The 14599-nt window shown below is 38.3% G+C and overlaps 4 protein-coding genes across 5 annotated transcripts; 1 reads left to right on the forward strand and 3 right to left on the reverse strand.

The window, feature by feature from the left end:
* Window positions 1-951: 951 nt before the first annotated feature.
* Window positions 952-2586, forward strand: LOC108820449 (uncharacterized). The gene is made up of 5 exons (XM_018593391.2): window positions 952-1286; window positions 1360-1486; window positions 1583-1891; window positions 1970-2182; window positions 2257-2586. Exons 1-5 carry the CDS (start codon window positions 952-954, stop codon window positions 2584-2586), a joined length of 1314 nt encoding a protein of 437 aa, XP_018448893.2.
* Window positions 2587-3949: 1363 nt separating this feature from the next.
* LOC108820451 (phospholipid-transporting ATPase 6) lies at window positions 3950-9137 on the reverse strand. The gene is made up of 11 exons (XM_057000122.1): window positions 8825-9137; window positions 6717-8609; window positions 6538-6648; window positions 6180-6456; window positions 6004-6092; window positions 5820-5907; window positions 5517-5726; window positions 5285-5410; window positions 5107-5205; window positions 4831-5022; window positions 3950-4750 (listed from the first exon to the last, which is right to left on the reverse strand). The coding sequence occupies exons 2-11, from the start codon at window positions 8534-8536 to the stop codon at window positions 4052-4054; spliced, it is 3711 nt and encodes a 1236-aa protein (XP_056856102.1). The 5' UTR covers window positions 8537-8609; window positions 8825-9137; the 3' UTR covers window positions 3950-4051.
* Window positions 9138-10430: 1293 nt separating this feature from the next.
* LOC130505515 (protein translation factor SUI1 homolog 2-like) lies at window positions 10431-11896 on the reverse strand. Its single transcript, XM_057000121.1, has 5 exons — window positions 11748-11896; window positions 11385-11468; window positions 11034-11245; window positions 10755-10808; window positions 10431-10669 (listed from the first exon to the last, which is right to left on the reverse strand). Exons 2-5 carry the CDS (start codon window positions 11419-11421, stop codon window positions 10625-10627), a joined length of 348 nt encoding a protein of 115 aa, XP_056856101.1. The 5' UTR covers window positions 11422-11468; window positions 11748-11896; the 3' UTR covers window positions 10431-10624.
* A 770-nt stretch (window positions 11897-12666) lies between these two features.
* Window positions 12667-14210, reverse strand: LOC108819496 (mediator of RNA polymerase II transcription subunit 9). 2 transcript variants are annotated; one of them, XM_018592542.2, is made up of 6 exons: window positions 14138-14210; window positions 13453-13929; window positions 13315-13377; window positions 13128-13211; window positions 12961-13019; window positions 12667-12866 (listed from the first exon to the last, which is right to left on the reverse strand). In XM_018592542.2, the coding sequence occupies exons 2-6, from the start codon at window positions 13906-13908 to the stop codon at window positions 12809-12811; spliced, it is 720 nt and encodes a 239-aa protein (XP_018448044.1). In that variant the 5' UTR covers window positions 13909-13929; window positions 14138-14210; the 3' UTR covers window positions 12667-12808. The 2 variants fall into 2 exon arrangements, with proteins under 2 accessions (XP_018448044.1, XP_018448043.1); XM_018592541.2 differs by having other exon boundaries at window positions 14049-14205.
* Window positions 14211-14599: the final 389 nt, after the last annotated feature.

Here is a 14599-nt window from a genome sequence, read left to right on the forward strand (position 1 = left end):
CAAAAAGGTTTTATGAAATGTTAGATGCTGCAAATCAACCAATCTACACTGGTTGTAGAGAAGGTCTCTCTAAATTGTCTCTAGCAGTTAGGATGATGAACATTAAAACGGATCATAATTTACCTGAGAATTGCATGGATGCTTGGGCGGAGTTGTTCAAAGAGTATTTGCCAGAAGACAACGTGTTAGCTGAATCTTATTATGAGATTCAGAAATTGGTTTATAGTCTTGGGTTGCCTTCGGAGATGATAGATGTTTGCATCGACAACTGCATGATCTACTGGAAGGATGATGAGAAGTTAGAAGAGTGTCGATTCTGCAAGAAACCACGATTCAAGCCGCAAGGACGTGGGAGGAATAGGGTACCGTACCAAAGGATGTGGTACCTACCCATTAAAGACAGGTTAAAAAAATTATACCAATCGGAGAGAACTGCTGCATGGATGAGGTGGCATGCTGAACATGTCCAGAAGGATGGCGAGGTCGCTCACCCATCATATGCAAGGGCGTGGAAACATTTCAACAAGGTATACCCAGATTTCGCTGAAAATATTCGGAATGTCTATCTTGGGTTATGCACCGATGGATTTAGTCCATTTGGTATGTCTGGGAGACAGTATTATTTGTGGCCAGTTATTCTTACGCCGTACAACCTGCCGCCGGACATGTGCATGGAACAAGAATTTCTATTCTTGACCATATTAATCCCTGGGCCGAAGCATCCAAAACGGTCGTTCATTCCTCACAAATCTCTCTCTCTCTGTAAGGTAACTCCTCTCTCTCTCTAGTTAGTTTTTTTTATAATTAGTTTAGGTGGTTAGTATAGGGAATTAGTTTAGAGAATTAGTTTAGGGAATTAGTTTAGGTGGTTAGTATAGATAATTTTTTAAAAAATAATTAATTAATAGTGTTGTGATTTTTAATTATTATTTTTTTAAAATAATGTAGATCATGGCTCCTAGGAAAAAACCACCACCGACTTATGATGAGATGTTTGGCGATGGTGCCGGGACGTCTTCTTTTTCCGGTGGCCGAGCATCTTCTGATGCCGTTCCGGACTCTCAGACATCTCAGAGAGTTTGGAGTCCTCCTCCCGCACCTCACATGGCTCCACCTCCGCCACCAGCAGCTCCCCAGGAGCCCATTCCAGGGGCAGATGTTCATCCAGACTTGCGGGTGCCTCCTCATGCACCATACGCAAGATATACGGTGGAGGATTTGCTTTCCGCGCCTGGACGGGAGGGTATGGACGTTTTGGACCCCGATAGACCGCCGGGTGCTTATTGGTAAGTAAATTTATAATTTAAAATTTTTAAATCATTTTTATATATTTTATTAACAAGTTGGTTTAATTTGCAGGTTTGGGGCCAACAACCGTGTTTCCCGGAGCGTTTCAAAGACGATGAAGGGATACTTAGACGGAGCTTATCCAAACTGGAGCTTGACTCCAGATCACGTCAAGATCACTTGGTTTAAACAGTTTGCGGTAATTTTTCAATTTTCTTTTTAATATTTTCTTTTATTATTTTTATTAATTATTAATTATTAATTATTAATGGTTTCATAATTTTGTTTGTTTCAGCAAAAGTGGAATTGGTCCTTAGGAATCACCGAAATGGTGAAGAAGGAATTCGAGGCAAAGGCGAAGACTCGCCTTACCAACACGGTCTCGAATTGGAAGGATAAGTGGGAGATCTACGGCTATGACGGGAGGCCCACTGGGGTCACCAAGGATGTATGGGATGACCTCATCGCCTTTTGGAAGCTACCCAGCTCAATCCGGAAGGCCAACTCCTGCTCCGCTTTCCGTAGGACCAAGGATAAAGATGGGAATTTGCCTATGCCTCATACCACCGGGCAAAAACCTCATGCCGGGATCCATCTCGAAGCTGTAAGTTTTAGTTGTAATATTTATTTTATTAATAAATTTGAATTTCAATATTTAATATTTTATTATTGGTTTTTGTAGTTTGAGAAGACCGGAGTCATGCCATCTTTGTCCGACCTCTTCAAGATGACTCACGCCAAACCGGACGGGACTTTTGTTGATCCTGCATCCGAGAAGCTCTTCAACACTGTGGCTGCTCGGGTTGATGAGCGGGAGACGCAACTCACCCAGCAGTCTCCGGATGGATTACCCGTCAAATTAACGACAGAAGAGGTTGACAGGATCTTCGAGGAGGTAAAATTTAAAAGCTAGTTTAAATTAATTTTACTATTTCAACAATATTAACTATTTAATATTATTTTTTGTAGGTCGCTCCAAGAAAGAAGGACCGGATGGTGGGAATCGGTTCTGTCAACGAAGTCGCAAGGGCGACTTCGTCTTACTCTTCGAGACGGGCCCAAGAGACTTCTCAGATGCAGGCTCGATTGGATACCCAGCAGAAGCGTTTAGACTCTCTCAAGAACCTGTTGGATATTATGGCGATGGGGAACCCGACCATGAAGAGAGCGTTGGCGGCCAGACGAGAAGCTCTCGGGATGCAACAACGGGATCCCGAATCTACCGATCCAGTGGGAGCGGGAACAAGCGGAGAGGGACCGAGCGGGACCGGCTACTTTGATGATGTATCGCTCCCGTAGATTTTTATTTTTATAATTTCGTTTTGTAAAATATTAAAACTTAAATTTTATTTATGGAATATTTATTTTCTAAACAATTGTTTTTTTATTATTTGAAATTTTAATTTTTATAATTTCCAATTTTATTATAAATAAAAATAAAATAATAAATGAAATTAATATAATTAATATAATAAATAAACTAACGATGTAAATTCGTCGTAAAGTTTACAACGAATTTACATCGAAGAACTCGTAAATACGATGTAAACAATTACATCGAGTTTACAACGATGGAGATGTAAAGTCGTCGTAAATTTTACAACGAATTTACATCGAACTTTTACGTGTATTTTACATCGAAATATTTACAACTCCTTTACGACGAACCTTTACGAGTTAGTTACAACGAGTGTTTACGTGGACATTACGACGAAAGCTTTCCTTCTCCTTTACGACGAATTCATTAACTCGTACCCGTTACGTGGCGTTTACGACGAATCTTCTTTTCGAGGTAAATTCGTCGTAATCCCCCTTTTACAACGAATTTACAACGAAAAGCGCCCTGGTAAATAATATGTTTTCTTGTAGTGATTGTCTTTCTTTGAACTGCATTAATTATTTATTCTCAAGCAGTATGATTATTTTTATATTAATTACTGATAAATTGTCATGTTGAACTTTACAATATAATTTTGTTGAATAATATGATATAAACTATATTATTTATATTATATGCTTATAAATATAAGTGAAAACCTTACAATAATGTATAAAATTATAATTTATTATTTATTAAAAATTTGATGGTTAGTAATATTATAATAACTATGATTCAAATTTTATATAATACTCCCTCTGTTTTTTAAAATATGTTATTTTAGCATTTTTTGCATATTTCGAAAAGTGTCATTCTATATTTTCAATGCAGTTTTTCATTCATCATCATTTTTATCTTTTAACTAACCAATAGATATGTATTTAACTCAATTTTATTTAAATAATTGTACATTAATAAAGATATACTAATACTCTTTATCATTTTTAATACATGTGAAATATGTCTACGAATTTGAGGGAGTAGTAGTCCAATTATTTAGCTACTTAATATGATTAGGCTAATAAATTAGTTAATGTATGTAATTTGTTAAATTTAAAAATATATATTAACATTTTTATATTTATTTAAATCATATTTTTTGTCTAGTTAGAAGTCTAATCATATGTGACCGTGAGTCAGCATTACATCATCAATGTATAATATTTTAGCAAGTCATATTTAATATTTTAAGACCAGTCAGATGATAACATTTTCATATAAACATGTTTTTTAATAAATACTACGATTTGAATAGTGAAAGAAAAAAAAGAATAATAATGTGTTTTTTTTTTTTTTCAGCTGTGTGTTTTTTTCTTTATCTATCTTCGATACACTTACTTATATAAAACAATGACTTAAAACAAAATTTACTTGGGTGGTCTCAGATCAAGTCTGTTGTGAGTTTGAAGTTGTATCATTAGACGAAGTCCCACTCATGACACTTAACACCGAATGTTTCCTCTGAAGCTTCACTCTTAGCTGTCTGATCTTAGCATCGACTCTAGCAGTGAACCCAATCTTTGTCTTCTCTCTAGCCTTAGACTTCTCTCGTTTCCACATTCTCTCATCCTCTAAATCAATCCTGAAATGCTTGATCTCTTGTATAATGTGATGGTCAAGAGGGTTCACTGATCTTTGGTACGAGATGTGAAACAAGTAAGGGAGTGTTGTAGCGGCTATGACCAGGAGTGTGGTCAGCCAGAAGATCGGCGCAGGCGCTAGAACCTCGATGAGCATGTGGAAGATGTTACCAGAGAGTTTAGGTGGTAACATACCGTAAAGAGCAAGGAAGATGTACCAAGCTCCTATGCTTCCCCATATCATTACGTGTTGGATCCAAGTGAAGTGGCTCATGGTTAGAGCGATTTGTACATTTACTGCCCATATGATGCAAGTGAACATGGCGGTTCCCATGGCGTTCATGTCTGCGGTTTGGCCATCAGAGCGGAATGATTGGACATGAAATATTCCGAGGTTGAGTGTGAAGATGACTATGGATGCGTAAACTCCATTCCCCATCCATCCGAGGATCCTGTACCAGTCGAAGAATAGGTTCTTGGGGCCTTGTTGATATAATGCAGGGAACTATAAAACAGAGGCAAGATATGAATAGGTTTAAAAAATGTTTTTTCTTTGTATGTGAAGATGATGGTGGAGCTATTAACCTCTAAGCAGACATCAGAAGGAACATCTTGTTCGAAAACTCCGAGAGAAATGACAGGGAGAGAAGTGAGAACAACGTTGAAGAGTAATAAGTAGGAGTCGTTGAATATTGATTGACCAGAAAACCCAGTGAAGGCTTCGAAGTAGAAGAGAGTTAAGCCAAACGCTATGTTCTTGTAGAAGAAGTAACATATCTGTGAAAACAACAGTTACCAATGAAGATGATGTGTACCATGTTGTCTGGTGATATATCAAATTATTGAAACGCATATACTAACCATTTGGGCTATTCTTTTGTAGCACCAATGTCCGTGGACAACAAGTAGTCTCTCCAGAAAGCGAAACTGCGCTATGGAGAAGTCACTTGCCATTACAGCCTGCACAAGGAAAAAAAAACAGAAACAAGTTTTGTGAAACTTGACCATGTCTCATTGTGTTGAAGAGAGGCTTAAGCACCTGCATGCCTTCGACGCCACTGATGCCAACACCAATATCAGCTTCTTGAATCATTCCAACATCATTTGCACCATCACCGATTGCTAAAGTTGTCTTCCCTGTTCCTTCTTTGGCTAGCCTTGTTATCTGGGAAAAAAAAATTCAAGACAATTGTAATGTTTTTGGATGCATTATATTTCAAGGGATACTAACCAATGAAAAATAAAATTGTTTTAAAAGGAGTTTTCCATACAAGTGCTTTCTGTTTAGGAGAGACACGGCAGCATATTACTGATGCACAGACAACTGCAAGTGCAAGAAACTGATACTTGACATCATCCTTCAAAGCATATGTAAGTGTCTTCCCATCAATGATCAAAGCAAACGCAGCATATGGATCTTTTTCTATTTTGATCATCTGTGATGCATTTGTGATCTGCATCAAAATGCTCTCCTTTGCAGCCTGAACATTAACGACATTTTTCTTACATCACACGAAATATTCAAATGAAAAAGTAATGTAGGTATTTTTATAGTGTCGACATAAAATACGTACAGCTTCGGAGTTTTGAGATGATTCCTCTACATTAGCAAATGAAATGGATATCTGCTTCATACCCTGTCTAAGTAAACTGCAGGCATATCTGCATTGTGGCCAACCAAATCATTTAGTCAATTTAGTCTTATAGAGGAGAAAATCAGTTTCAGGGTCTGTAGTATCCGCAATAAAGAAGAACAACCCTATGTTTATTGCTGTCTCCATCTTATCTCCTGTCAAAACCCATATCTTGAGACCAGCTTGAGCAAGGTTATCTATGCATTGAGGAACCTGAACAAGTGAACTACAAACGGTAAGCTGGAAAAGAGTTCTGAAAGCTAGCCATATTGGGTAATCACAATGAAGTATGACTCATACCCCTTTTTGCAGTTTGTCTTCCACAGCAGTAGCTCCAACAAGGATCAATTCCTTCTCCATCATATCTGATACCTTCTCGAGCAATTCATCTCTATCAGCTCCAACAGATGTTTTGGCTTTGTGGAATTCACTGTTCCATGCCGAATACTCTTCTTCATCCAGCTTTCTATAACCCAGTGCCAATGTACGTAAACCAGCCTCACCGTATTCATTCAAGTGCTTGGAAGTAGCTCCCAGGTATTCTTTTCCTTTCTGTGATAACCGGTCAAATATGATGCTACAAAAATTAAAAAGGAAAAAAAAAACATCAAACTTTGCTTAGAAGAAGTGATAATCAAAATATGGAACTGGCTTGAACCTGTCAGCGCCTTTACAGAGTAGAAGAATCTGCCCTTCTTCATCCCGGATAATGGCAGACATTCTTTTCCTTTTGCTAGTGAAGTCAAGAAGATTCAACACTTTGTATTCTCTGTAAAAAGTAACCACCACATGATTAGACATCTATACAATAAGAAGTTTACATAATATCAGTCTCACCTATCAACTGGGTGGCCTGAAGGTGAAAACCGTTCAGCAATAAACACACTTGTTTGAGTTCTCTTAGTAAACTCAAAACCAAACTCCCTAGCAGCAACAAGGAAAGCAACTTCATCAGGAGACTCAGCTTCATAACTACACTTCCCACTATCTTCATCCACCTCAGGAATAGCAGTATGACAAACCGCGAGTATACGGAAAAACATCAAAACGTCATCAGGATTCGGCTCATTTACCCAGTTATCATCCATTAGACGGTTATCCTCAAAGCTAAAGCCCTTAATGCCAGTGGTCTGCTTCCTATCCTTTTCGTCACTAGCAGTGATTACAGTCTCCAGTTCAACCTCTGATGACGTCCTGGTGTAGCGTTGTGTCCTCACTGGAAGGTTAGTAATCTCATCACCTTGCTCCTCGAGATCCATCGCCATCTGCTTTGCAGCAGCTAGCTCCACTTCACTGGCACGGACGCCGTAAGAAGTACCCGCGATTGAGCATTTCAGAAAGTCCATCTGGTTACACGTCAAAGTCCCTGTTTTATCAGAGAGGATGGTATCAACTTGTCCCAGCTCTTCATTCAAATTGGACGTGCGTGCCTGCGCCGGAGTCCCGCTCTCGCTATCATACAACTGCAAGTCTTGATTAATGAAAGATGCTTGCAAGACTTTCACCAACTCGATGGAAACATACAGCGAGATGGGAATCAAGTAGCCATAAAGCAAGAGAGCAGTGATCAAATGGACAACCCAAGCGTACAAAGGATTAGTTGGATTCGTCAAGCTCTCAGGCTTGTCTGGTCGCAAGTACCACCAATCCGCCATTAGAAGCTTCGTCATAACCGCAAACCCCAGAGAGCTGATGAAGGAGACAAACAAAAGAAGCGCAAAGAGAGTGTATATAATATAGTCCATTCTCTTTTCAATGCTGCTTCTCTTCGAAGGAGACTTCGTCGAGTTCTGCATAACTTTCGTGTCATGACCCGTGAAAACCACAACACCATAGATATAACTAGTGTTCCTCAGCTTAGAATCTCTCAGTAGAATCTGGTTAGGATCAAGTGGATAAACCTGACCATCACACTCAAGGTTCCCAACAAAAGTATACAAGTTCGGATTCGGATCTTCGCATTTAATCACTCCAGAGAAACTCTTAAAAGACTCATCCTTTTCCAACGGCAAAGTAGCGTCCAAACATCTCTTAACTTTCAAGTTAGTCTCCCCATCTAAGTTCATCGTCTCCACATAACATATCCCATCGTCGTAGCTACTCGAAAGCAAGAGCAAATCAGCAGGAAAAAACTCATCTTTATCAACTCTCACCACATCCCCGACACGGATCTTCCTCCACGCCCTACGACCAAACTCCCCACTCCCTAAATGAACACAAGCCTTCCTCGAGTTCACCTCCACGTCCTGCATAAACCTCCTCCAATCCTCTAACGCCTCTTTCCCCATACTAAGCCCAACGACGAACACCAAGGGGGCGATCATGCTCCACTTGTTGAAAGGGGAGAGAGGGAAGACGGAGAGGATGGCGGCGACGAGGAAATAGAAGTTGGCGACGCGGTGGAACTGCTCGTAGAGGCATTTGGGGAGGAAAGTGAGCATGTTGTAGCGAGTGGTGGAGACGTAGTTGGATCTGTACCTGAGGAGCTTGGTGGCGAGGTGGAGGTGAGGGTTGTTGCAGTGGACGATGCGGGTGTAGCCTGGTCCGTTGATGACGTGGGGGCATTGATCGTCGAGTGTTTTGGGCCTCAGGCATCTGAACGTGTAGAAATGGCTTTTCTTGATTCTTGACCTAATTCTACTACGACGATGAGCCATTTGGATTTTGATTAAAATAAAATAAAAAAGAATAATTTGAACCTCCTCCTCCTCCTCAATGTAGCCCTAGGTACTGTGTCAGATTCAAAGGAAACGATGAAAACATGTTAGATTCAATCAATCTGAAATTAGGTTGTTCAATTTTGCCCTAGATGATGACAATCAGCGAATATATAATCAGATAAACTTGGGAGGCAAGGCAAGAGATGGAGATCACGTGAGCCTCACGGCGTATATATAGAGAGAGATATGGAGATCGGAGGAATCCTCCGTCGCGGCGAGATTTACCTGAAATATCGGGGAGGCTCGTTCATGATCAACACGAAGAAAACGCGTGTTTTTTTTTTTTATTCACCTAATCGTATATGCGAGATGAGGAACGAAACGAGAGAGAAGAGAGATGGAAAAATTGGGAGGGAGAAGGAGATTGGCTGGGGCTCCTCTCGTTTTCTCTCTCTCTCTCTCTAAAGACGGTGAATGTCTTTCTCTCTCTCTCTCTCTCTCTTATCCTCCTTCACTCTCACGCACTGCAAACTCAAAAACCAACGCCAGCAAGTTTCTGTTTCCTTTTTGTTCTTACCCCCTCTCTCTTTCCTTAATGTAGTAGCTTCCTATTTTTTTTTAATTAATTATTAGCATTTATTTTATTTATATTTTTTTAGCTAATAAAGTTAATTTTTTTTATTAATTTACATATTTAGTTAGATTCATTGTAGTCAGCACTGAAATAAAAGGTAGAGGATACTCTTTTGATTACTGCATATATCATGTAGTAATCTATTTACATAAAGCAATTTTCTCTACTCAGCACTAAGGTAAAAGGTAAAGAATATTCGTTCCATTAGTACAAATCATTAGGAATACTTGTTTTTTTTTGTTTTTTTAAGTATACTTGATGATTCGTTTACCTTGAACGAGCGATAAATTTTTGGACTTGTATTTGACTTGTCATAAACAAGTACTTCTTATTCAAAATATATTATTTGCAAGTTAATTACCTTGTTCGAGTACTTCCTACATATAAGTACTTATGAATTATTTGGATATATTTCCAATTTTGTAAGAAGTAATCTATTTGCATAAACCAACTTTCTCTATTCAGCACTGAGATAAAAGGTAAAGAATATTCGTTCGATTAATACAAATTATTAGGGGTTAGTGCAAGGTGAGTACTTGATTTTGAGTTTTAGTTATACTTGATACTTGACTTACCTTAAACGATTGATGAATTTTTGGACTTATATTTAACTTGTCGAAAACAAGTCCTCGTTGTCCAAAATATATTAGTTGCAAGTTATTTACCTTGTTCGATTACTTACTACTTATAAGTACTTATGAATTATTTAGATATATTTCCAATTTTGTAAGAAGTACTTGATAAATAATATCCTATGAGAGAAAGTTATGAAAATTTGTTTTGTTTATTCGATTTGGTAAAGACACGAGAATCATTTCAAGTAAAATATTTGTACCTAATACTAAAAGGAAGAAGTAACAAAATACATATATTCGATATATGGTTACTTCTCAACAAAGAAATATCTGTTTAGGACTTTGTTTTTATTGGTTTAGTTATCATTTTCGGTCGTTAAACAAGTAACGAACAATATTAAAACGAATCGTTTTTTTGTGATATTTGTTATTTGTCTTAATACTTGCAATAGTAAAATTCAAGTACTGATTATATCGTTAACCATAGTGTTAATGCTTTTTGTTATAATTTTCTATAAATTACAGTTCATGAAGTACACACGCACAGAGCAAATGGATCGAACCCCAGTTTGGACCGCGTTTTGGTTTAAGCATCAGACCGTAAACCTTCTCTAATCCGGTCTAACTTTATTTTGCACTCAATGCACAGTTTTATTGATGATCTCACACTACAAACGCAAAAGAAAAGTTCATACATTTGTTATATCCGCTCATAAGCAAACCATTTAATTTTTCGGACACAATATATATAGAAGAAAAGCATTAATAATACATAAGTGATTGTTTATAGTGCTGCCTTTGAGAAGGGATGATTGATTCCGCAAATTCAACTCGTTGTGCAAAGATGAACAACAACAACAAGTATATAGAGTTTGCTCAAAAACCATGGATCTTGATGTTATCCTTCTTCACAAGACCAGCCTGGTTCAACAACATTCTTAAGATCAGAATACAAGATCTTCTGCTATAAACAAACCTCAAAAGTACAAAAAACAAGAGTAACTACCTGAACAAGGAAAGTAGAGACGTTCTTCCTCTGATCACCTTGAAGCTGAATAACCTACAATTTATTGAAAAATTCTCAACTCATGATAAAGTATATACTCTAAAAGGTTCAACTTTCAAATCTAAATGTTCATCTATATATTAAAATTTGATCTTGCCAGCAAAAAGTATGCATCAGAACTAGTATTTCTTGTTTAGAAACCCACAAGAGCTAGAACAAACTTTGTCTAGTAGACAGAGATGTAATAAAAGGGATCTCGAAACACACAGAGACACAGACCTGTCCTAGTTCAGAGTCCTGGACGACAGTGCCATTGCAGCAGAACTCTTTCTTAAGGTCTTTAAGGATCTTGGTATAGCTATACTCTTTCTTAAGGCCCTGGACAGTGGTCAGGCTTTTTCTACCATTACGCTGCTGAACACGTATGTGCACGTATTCCTTTGTTCCAGCTCCTGCTCCAGCGTCCTCAGCATTTGCATCAGCAAACGGATCTTAACATATCATCACCAAACAATAAGAAAATAAAATTAGCTTCCCCAATCAATTTAACAAGAACAAAAAAAACACTTTTCTATATTCACAACAATTTCAACCGCAAAGGTGTGTGTTTAATTCAGGTGAAAGATTTACCAAAGGCAGTGGGGACTTGAACTTCAAGATCTGACATGAACCTTGGTTGAAACAAGGGAGCAAACTCGACAAGGATGCTAGAGCCTGTGAGAAAAGGACATGAAAATTCGAATTAAGACAAGTGATTTCATTGCAGAACATGAAAGTGAAAGCTCGTGATCATCGGATCTGAAATTGATTTCGATTTTGGAGTCAACTCAGAAAAGAAAAAAACGAAAATTAAGCGCGATCCATGAAGCGTATACACAAAATATTGAAGATCTTATCCAGATCAGAGAGAATAGAAATCATCTACAAAAACTCTAATCGATCCAAGAATCATGGAATTGAGTATTGGAAAAGAAAAAGGGAGAGATGAATAACCTGATGTAGATGTATTAGGGTTTCGACGATTTGGATTATACGAGAGAAATGAAAACCCTATATTCTTCGGATAAAAGACAGCTTCTGTCTGGTCTGAGAGAGGAAGAAGAGGACAAATGACGAGAGGAAGAGCTATAAAATCGATTTCTCTTTTAATATTTGCTTTTTTAAATTTAAGCAGTAATTCGGCGAGTCGGCACGGCATCTATTGGGCCTTCATAAAGACCCAGGTTGGTTCGGATTAACAAAGCCCAAATTATTGAGCTTGGTTGAAGCATTACGATTAAAGCATTCTACCGGACCAAAAAATCCAAACCGGGATCAGACCCAAATTTAACTGAAAATTACTTGGTAATTTGATTGAAGTTATGTTGAGAGTCAGCACTTGCGTTGTAGCTTCCCAATCTTCCAGGTCATCACTTGAGATCTTGTTATCCTTCTTTCTCTTCCTGAAATAGCATTGTTGTAGCTTATCAGCCACCTCCATGTGCAATGGTTGCCTTAGTTATTTCAAAGAGTTTATGACTCTTTACATGTTATCTTTAAACATTGTGATTGCTTTTCCATTGAACTTACTATTATACAACTCATGACAGAAATCCTCTATACATAGGCTTTTCTTTTTGTTGTTGTCTACCTCGTTGCCAAAGCCATGTGGGTGCAACTAGACATCTCAGCAGAACTTAGTAACAGCTCGGTACATGTTCTTTCAAATTTCATTGTGGAACTTTACTAGAATGCTTGAATTTCCATCTATGCAATTAGTAGAATGTTTGTAACAGGTGCCAAGAGTATAGAAGTGTTGGTGTATGTCTTGTACGTTCACAGAACAAGATTTAAAATTTGATCCAAGAGTTATGTAGACAAAAAAACACATGATCACTTGTTCTATTGTAATATTTTGAAAGAAACCAAAAAGAAGAAAAAAAAAACATTTCCATTATTATTCTTTGAATTAAAAAGTGGTTCACTGATTACAAATCTTGGTCTTTTATTAGAAAGCTACAAGTGTAGAGTAGACGTAAATAAAGATACACCACATCTAAGCGAGAGATCTGGAACTAAGGCTCAATCTTGACAAGGTCTTCAATAGATTTTCTATATTCCATAATCAAGTCCCTAACCAAAGAATTTAATGAGACAAAGTGTAAGAAGAAATATCTGGTCAATCAAAAGACAAATGATATGTCGTGACAGTTTTGCAGAACTTTACCTTCTTTGTTGAAGTAATTGCTCACTTTCTTCTAGATTCCTCTTTTGGCCGTCAACAGTCTATTAAAAAAACACACATACATCATCAGTAAAATACCTTCCCAAAAGCACATGTCAAATGATGATATCAGACCAAACAGAGAGAAACAAAAACCATTGGTTCATTACCATAGTAGTTTTGGATCCAAGGGATCCTGAAATCGAATTCAACAGCTGCTGGCACTTATCAAAATGGCCGTTCAATTCACTCACCTGCAATTCCACACATACACAATTCAACATTCAAAAACCCTAGACAGAAACCTCAAACAAAGACCTAGATCATCTTTGTTAGAGACAAGGAAAGAAACCAAACCAGAGCATCAGAGTTCTGATCTCGTGTTCCTGTTTCAACAGCATCTGATAGTTTCTCCACCAACTGCAAATACCATATACATTAGACACCCAACAATTCCCATAAAAAAAACTGGATAATTTGGTTTGGTTGCTTTACAGGATAGAGATGGAAATGAGAAGCTAAAGACTGGTGCTGCTGCGGAGTCTGAACCGATTGCTGCGGAGTATGCACCAACTGCTGCTGCTGCTGCGGTGTATGCATCATAGATTGCGGAGTATGAACCATCGTCTGTTGCGGCGGCGGAGGGGACTGCAAAGACGATTGCGGCTGCTGCTGCTGGATAGGAGAATGTAGCAGACGGTGCTGCTGGTGATGGAACTGCTGCTGTTGAATGAACTGTTGTTGTTGCTGGAATTGCTGGAACTGCATCTCTTGTTGTTGTTGCTGTTGCTGTGGCTGGAACTGCTGCTGGGTTTGTTGTTGATGAAACTGTTGTGGCTGTTGTTGTTGTTGCTGGAGGAATAGATGGTCTTGATTGGTGGGTGTACCGAAGCTACCCTGCGCCTGAACGTTGGGGATCATCGACCAATTGCCTCCCGCGAACTGATCCATTCCTCCGATCTCAATACTTGCCTGTTATTAAACGACGTCGTATTGTCAAATCGTGAACAGTCTAGTAAAAAACAGATCTGTGCGGAAACATATCTAATACTCTACTTAGAATCTAGAGATCCCCGGCATAAATATCTCACCTCGAACACGATTGGAGACGATGAAATTAGGTCGAATCAGATTTCAAGAAGAGAAGAAATAGAAGAGGTTAGAAGATTTTGCCGCGTACCTGAAAAAAAAAACAGAGAGCTAGGACGGAGAGAGTGATGATCGGTGAACGTTTCCACTAAACGCCGACGAAAATATTAAGGGGAGGTTAAAGTCATCAAACAAAATGGGCTTTTTAGTTGAGCCCATTACTGGCCCATCTGAAGTAAGATCAAACCCGCCGTGGAAGTAGACTACTACGAGAAAATGTGATTCTTTAAACAAAATGGGCTTTTAAATGAGCTCATTTGTGGCCCATTAAAGCGAGATCAACCCGCCGTGTACGAGTGATTCGTCTTCTTCTTCAAATCAACGCTATGAATGGTTCTCAAGTAGAGAAGGAACACTTTTGAGTCTTCGATACGCAGAAAAAAGGTGGGAGACGATGTTCCTTGTTTGACACTTTCATCAATTGTTGGACTTTGAAATTTGATTATAAAATTGCTTTATTGGCATTTCTCTGATTTGTGTGATCAGATTGGAA

Source organism: Raphanus sativus, unplaced genomic scaffold (genome assembly GCF_000801105.2).
Source record: "Raphanus sativus cultivar WK10039 unplaced genomic scaffold, ASM80110v3 Scaffold2332, whole genome shotgun sequence".
NCBI classification, from domain to species: domain Eukaryota; kingdom Viridiplantae; phylum Streptophyta; class Magnoliopsida; order Brassicales; family Brassicaceae; genus Raphanus; species Raphanus sativus.

Excerpts from the sequence above, each read along its gene's own strand:
- LOC108820449 (XM_018593391.2), top strand. The coding sequence starts at position 952 with ATGGCTCCTAGGAAAAAACCACCACCGACTTATGATGAGATGTTTGGC. Across the intron at positions 1,892-1,969 it reads CCGGGATCCATCTCGAAGCT|TTTGAGAAGACCGGAGTCAT; the intron begins GTAAGTTTTAGT and ends TGGTTTTTGTAG. Across the intron at positions 2,183-2,256 it reads TTGACAGGATCTTCGAGGAG|GTCGCTCCAAGAAAGAAGGA; the intron begins GTAAAATTTAAA and ends TATTTTTTGTAG.
- LOC108820451 (XM_057000122.1), bottom strand. The coding sequence starts at position 8,536 with ATGGCTCATCGTCGTAGTAGAATTAGGTCAAGAATCAAGAAAAGCCAT. Across the intron at positions 5,908-6,003 it reads GAGACAGCAATAAACATAGG|ATATGCCTGCAGTTTACTTA; the intron begins GTTGTTCTTCTT and ends GCCACAATGCAG. Across the intron at positions 5,206-5,284 it reads GTGGCGTCGAAGGCATGCAG|GCTGTAATGGCAAGTGACTT; the intron begins GTGCTTAAGCCT and ends TTCCTTGTGCAG.
- LOC130505515 (XM_057000121.1), bottom strand. The coding sequence starts at position 11,421 with ATGTCAGATCTTGAAGTTCAAGTCCCCACTGCCTTTG. Across the intron at positions 11,246-11,384 it reads TCAAGTCCCCACTGCCTTTG|ATCCGTTTGCTGATGCAAAT; the intron begins GTAAATCTTTCA and ends TGATATGTTAAG. Across the intron at positions 10,809-11,033 it reads AGGACTCTGAACTAGGACAG|GTTATTCAGCTTCAAGGTGA; the intron begins GTCTGTGTCTCT and ends AATAAATTGTAG.
- LOC108819496 (XM_018592542.2), bottom strand. The coding sequence starts at position 13,908 with ATGGATCAGTTCGCGGGAGGCAATTGGTCGATGATCCCCAACGTTCAG. Across the intron at positions 13,378-13,452 it reads CTCATTTCCATCTCTATCCT|TTGGTGGAGAAACTATCAGA; the intron begins GTAAAGCAACCA and ends TGGTATTTGCAG. Across the intron at positions 13,020-13,127 it reads TTGGATCCAAAACTACTATG|ACTGTTGACGGCCAAAAGAG; the intron begins GTAATGAACCAA and ends TTTTTTTAATAG.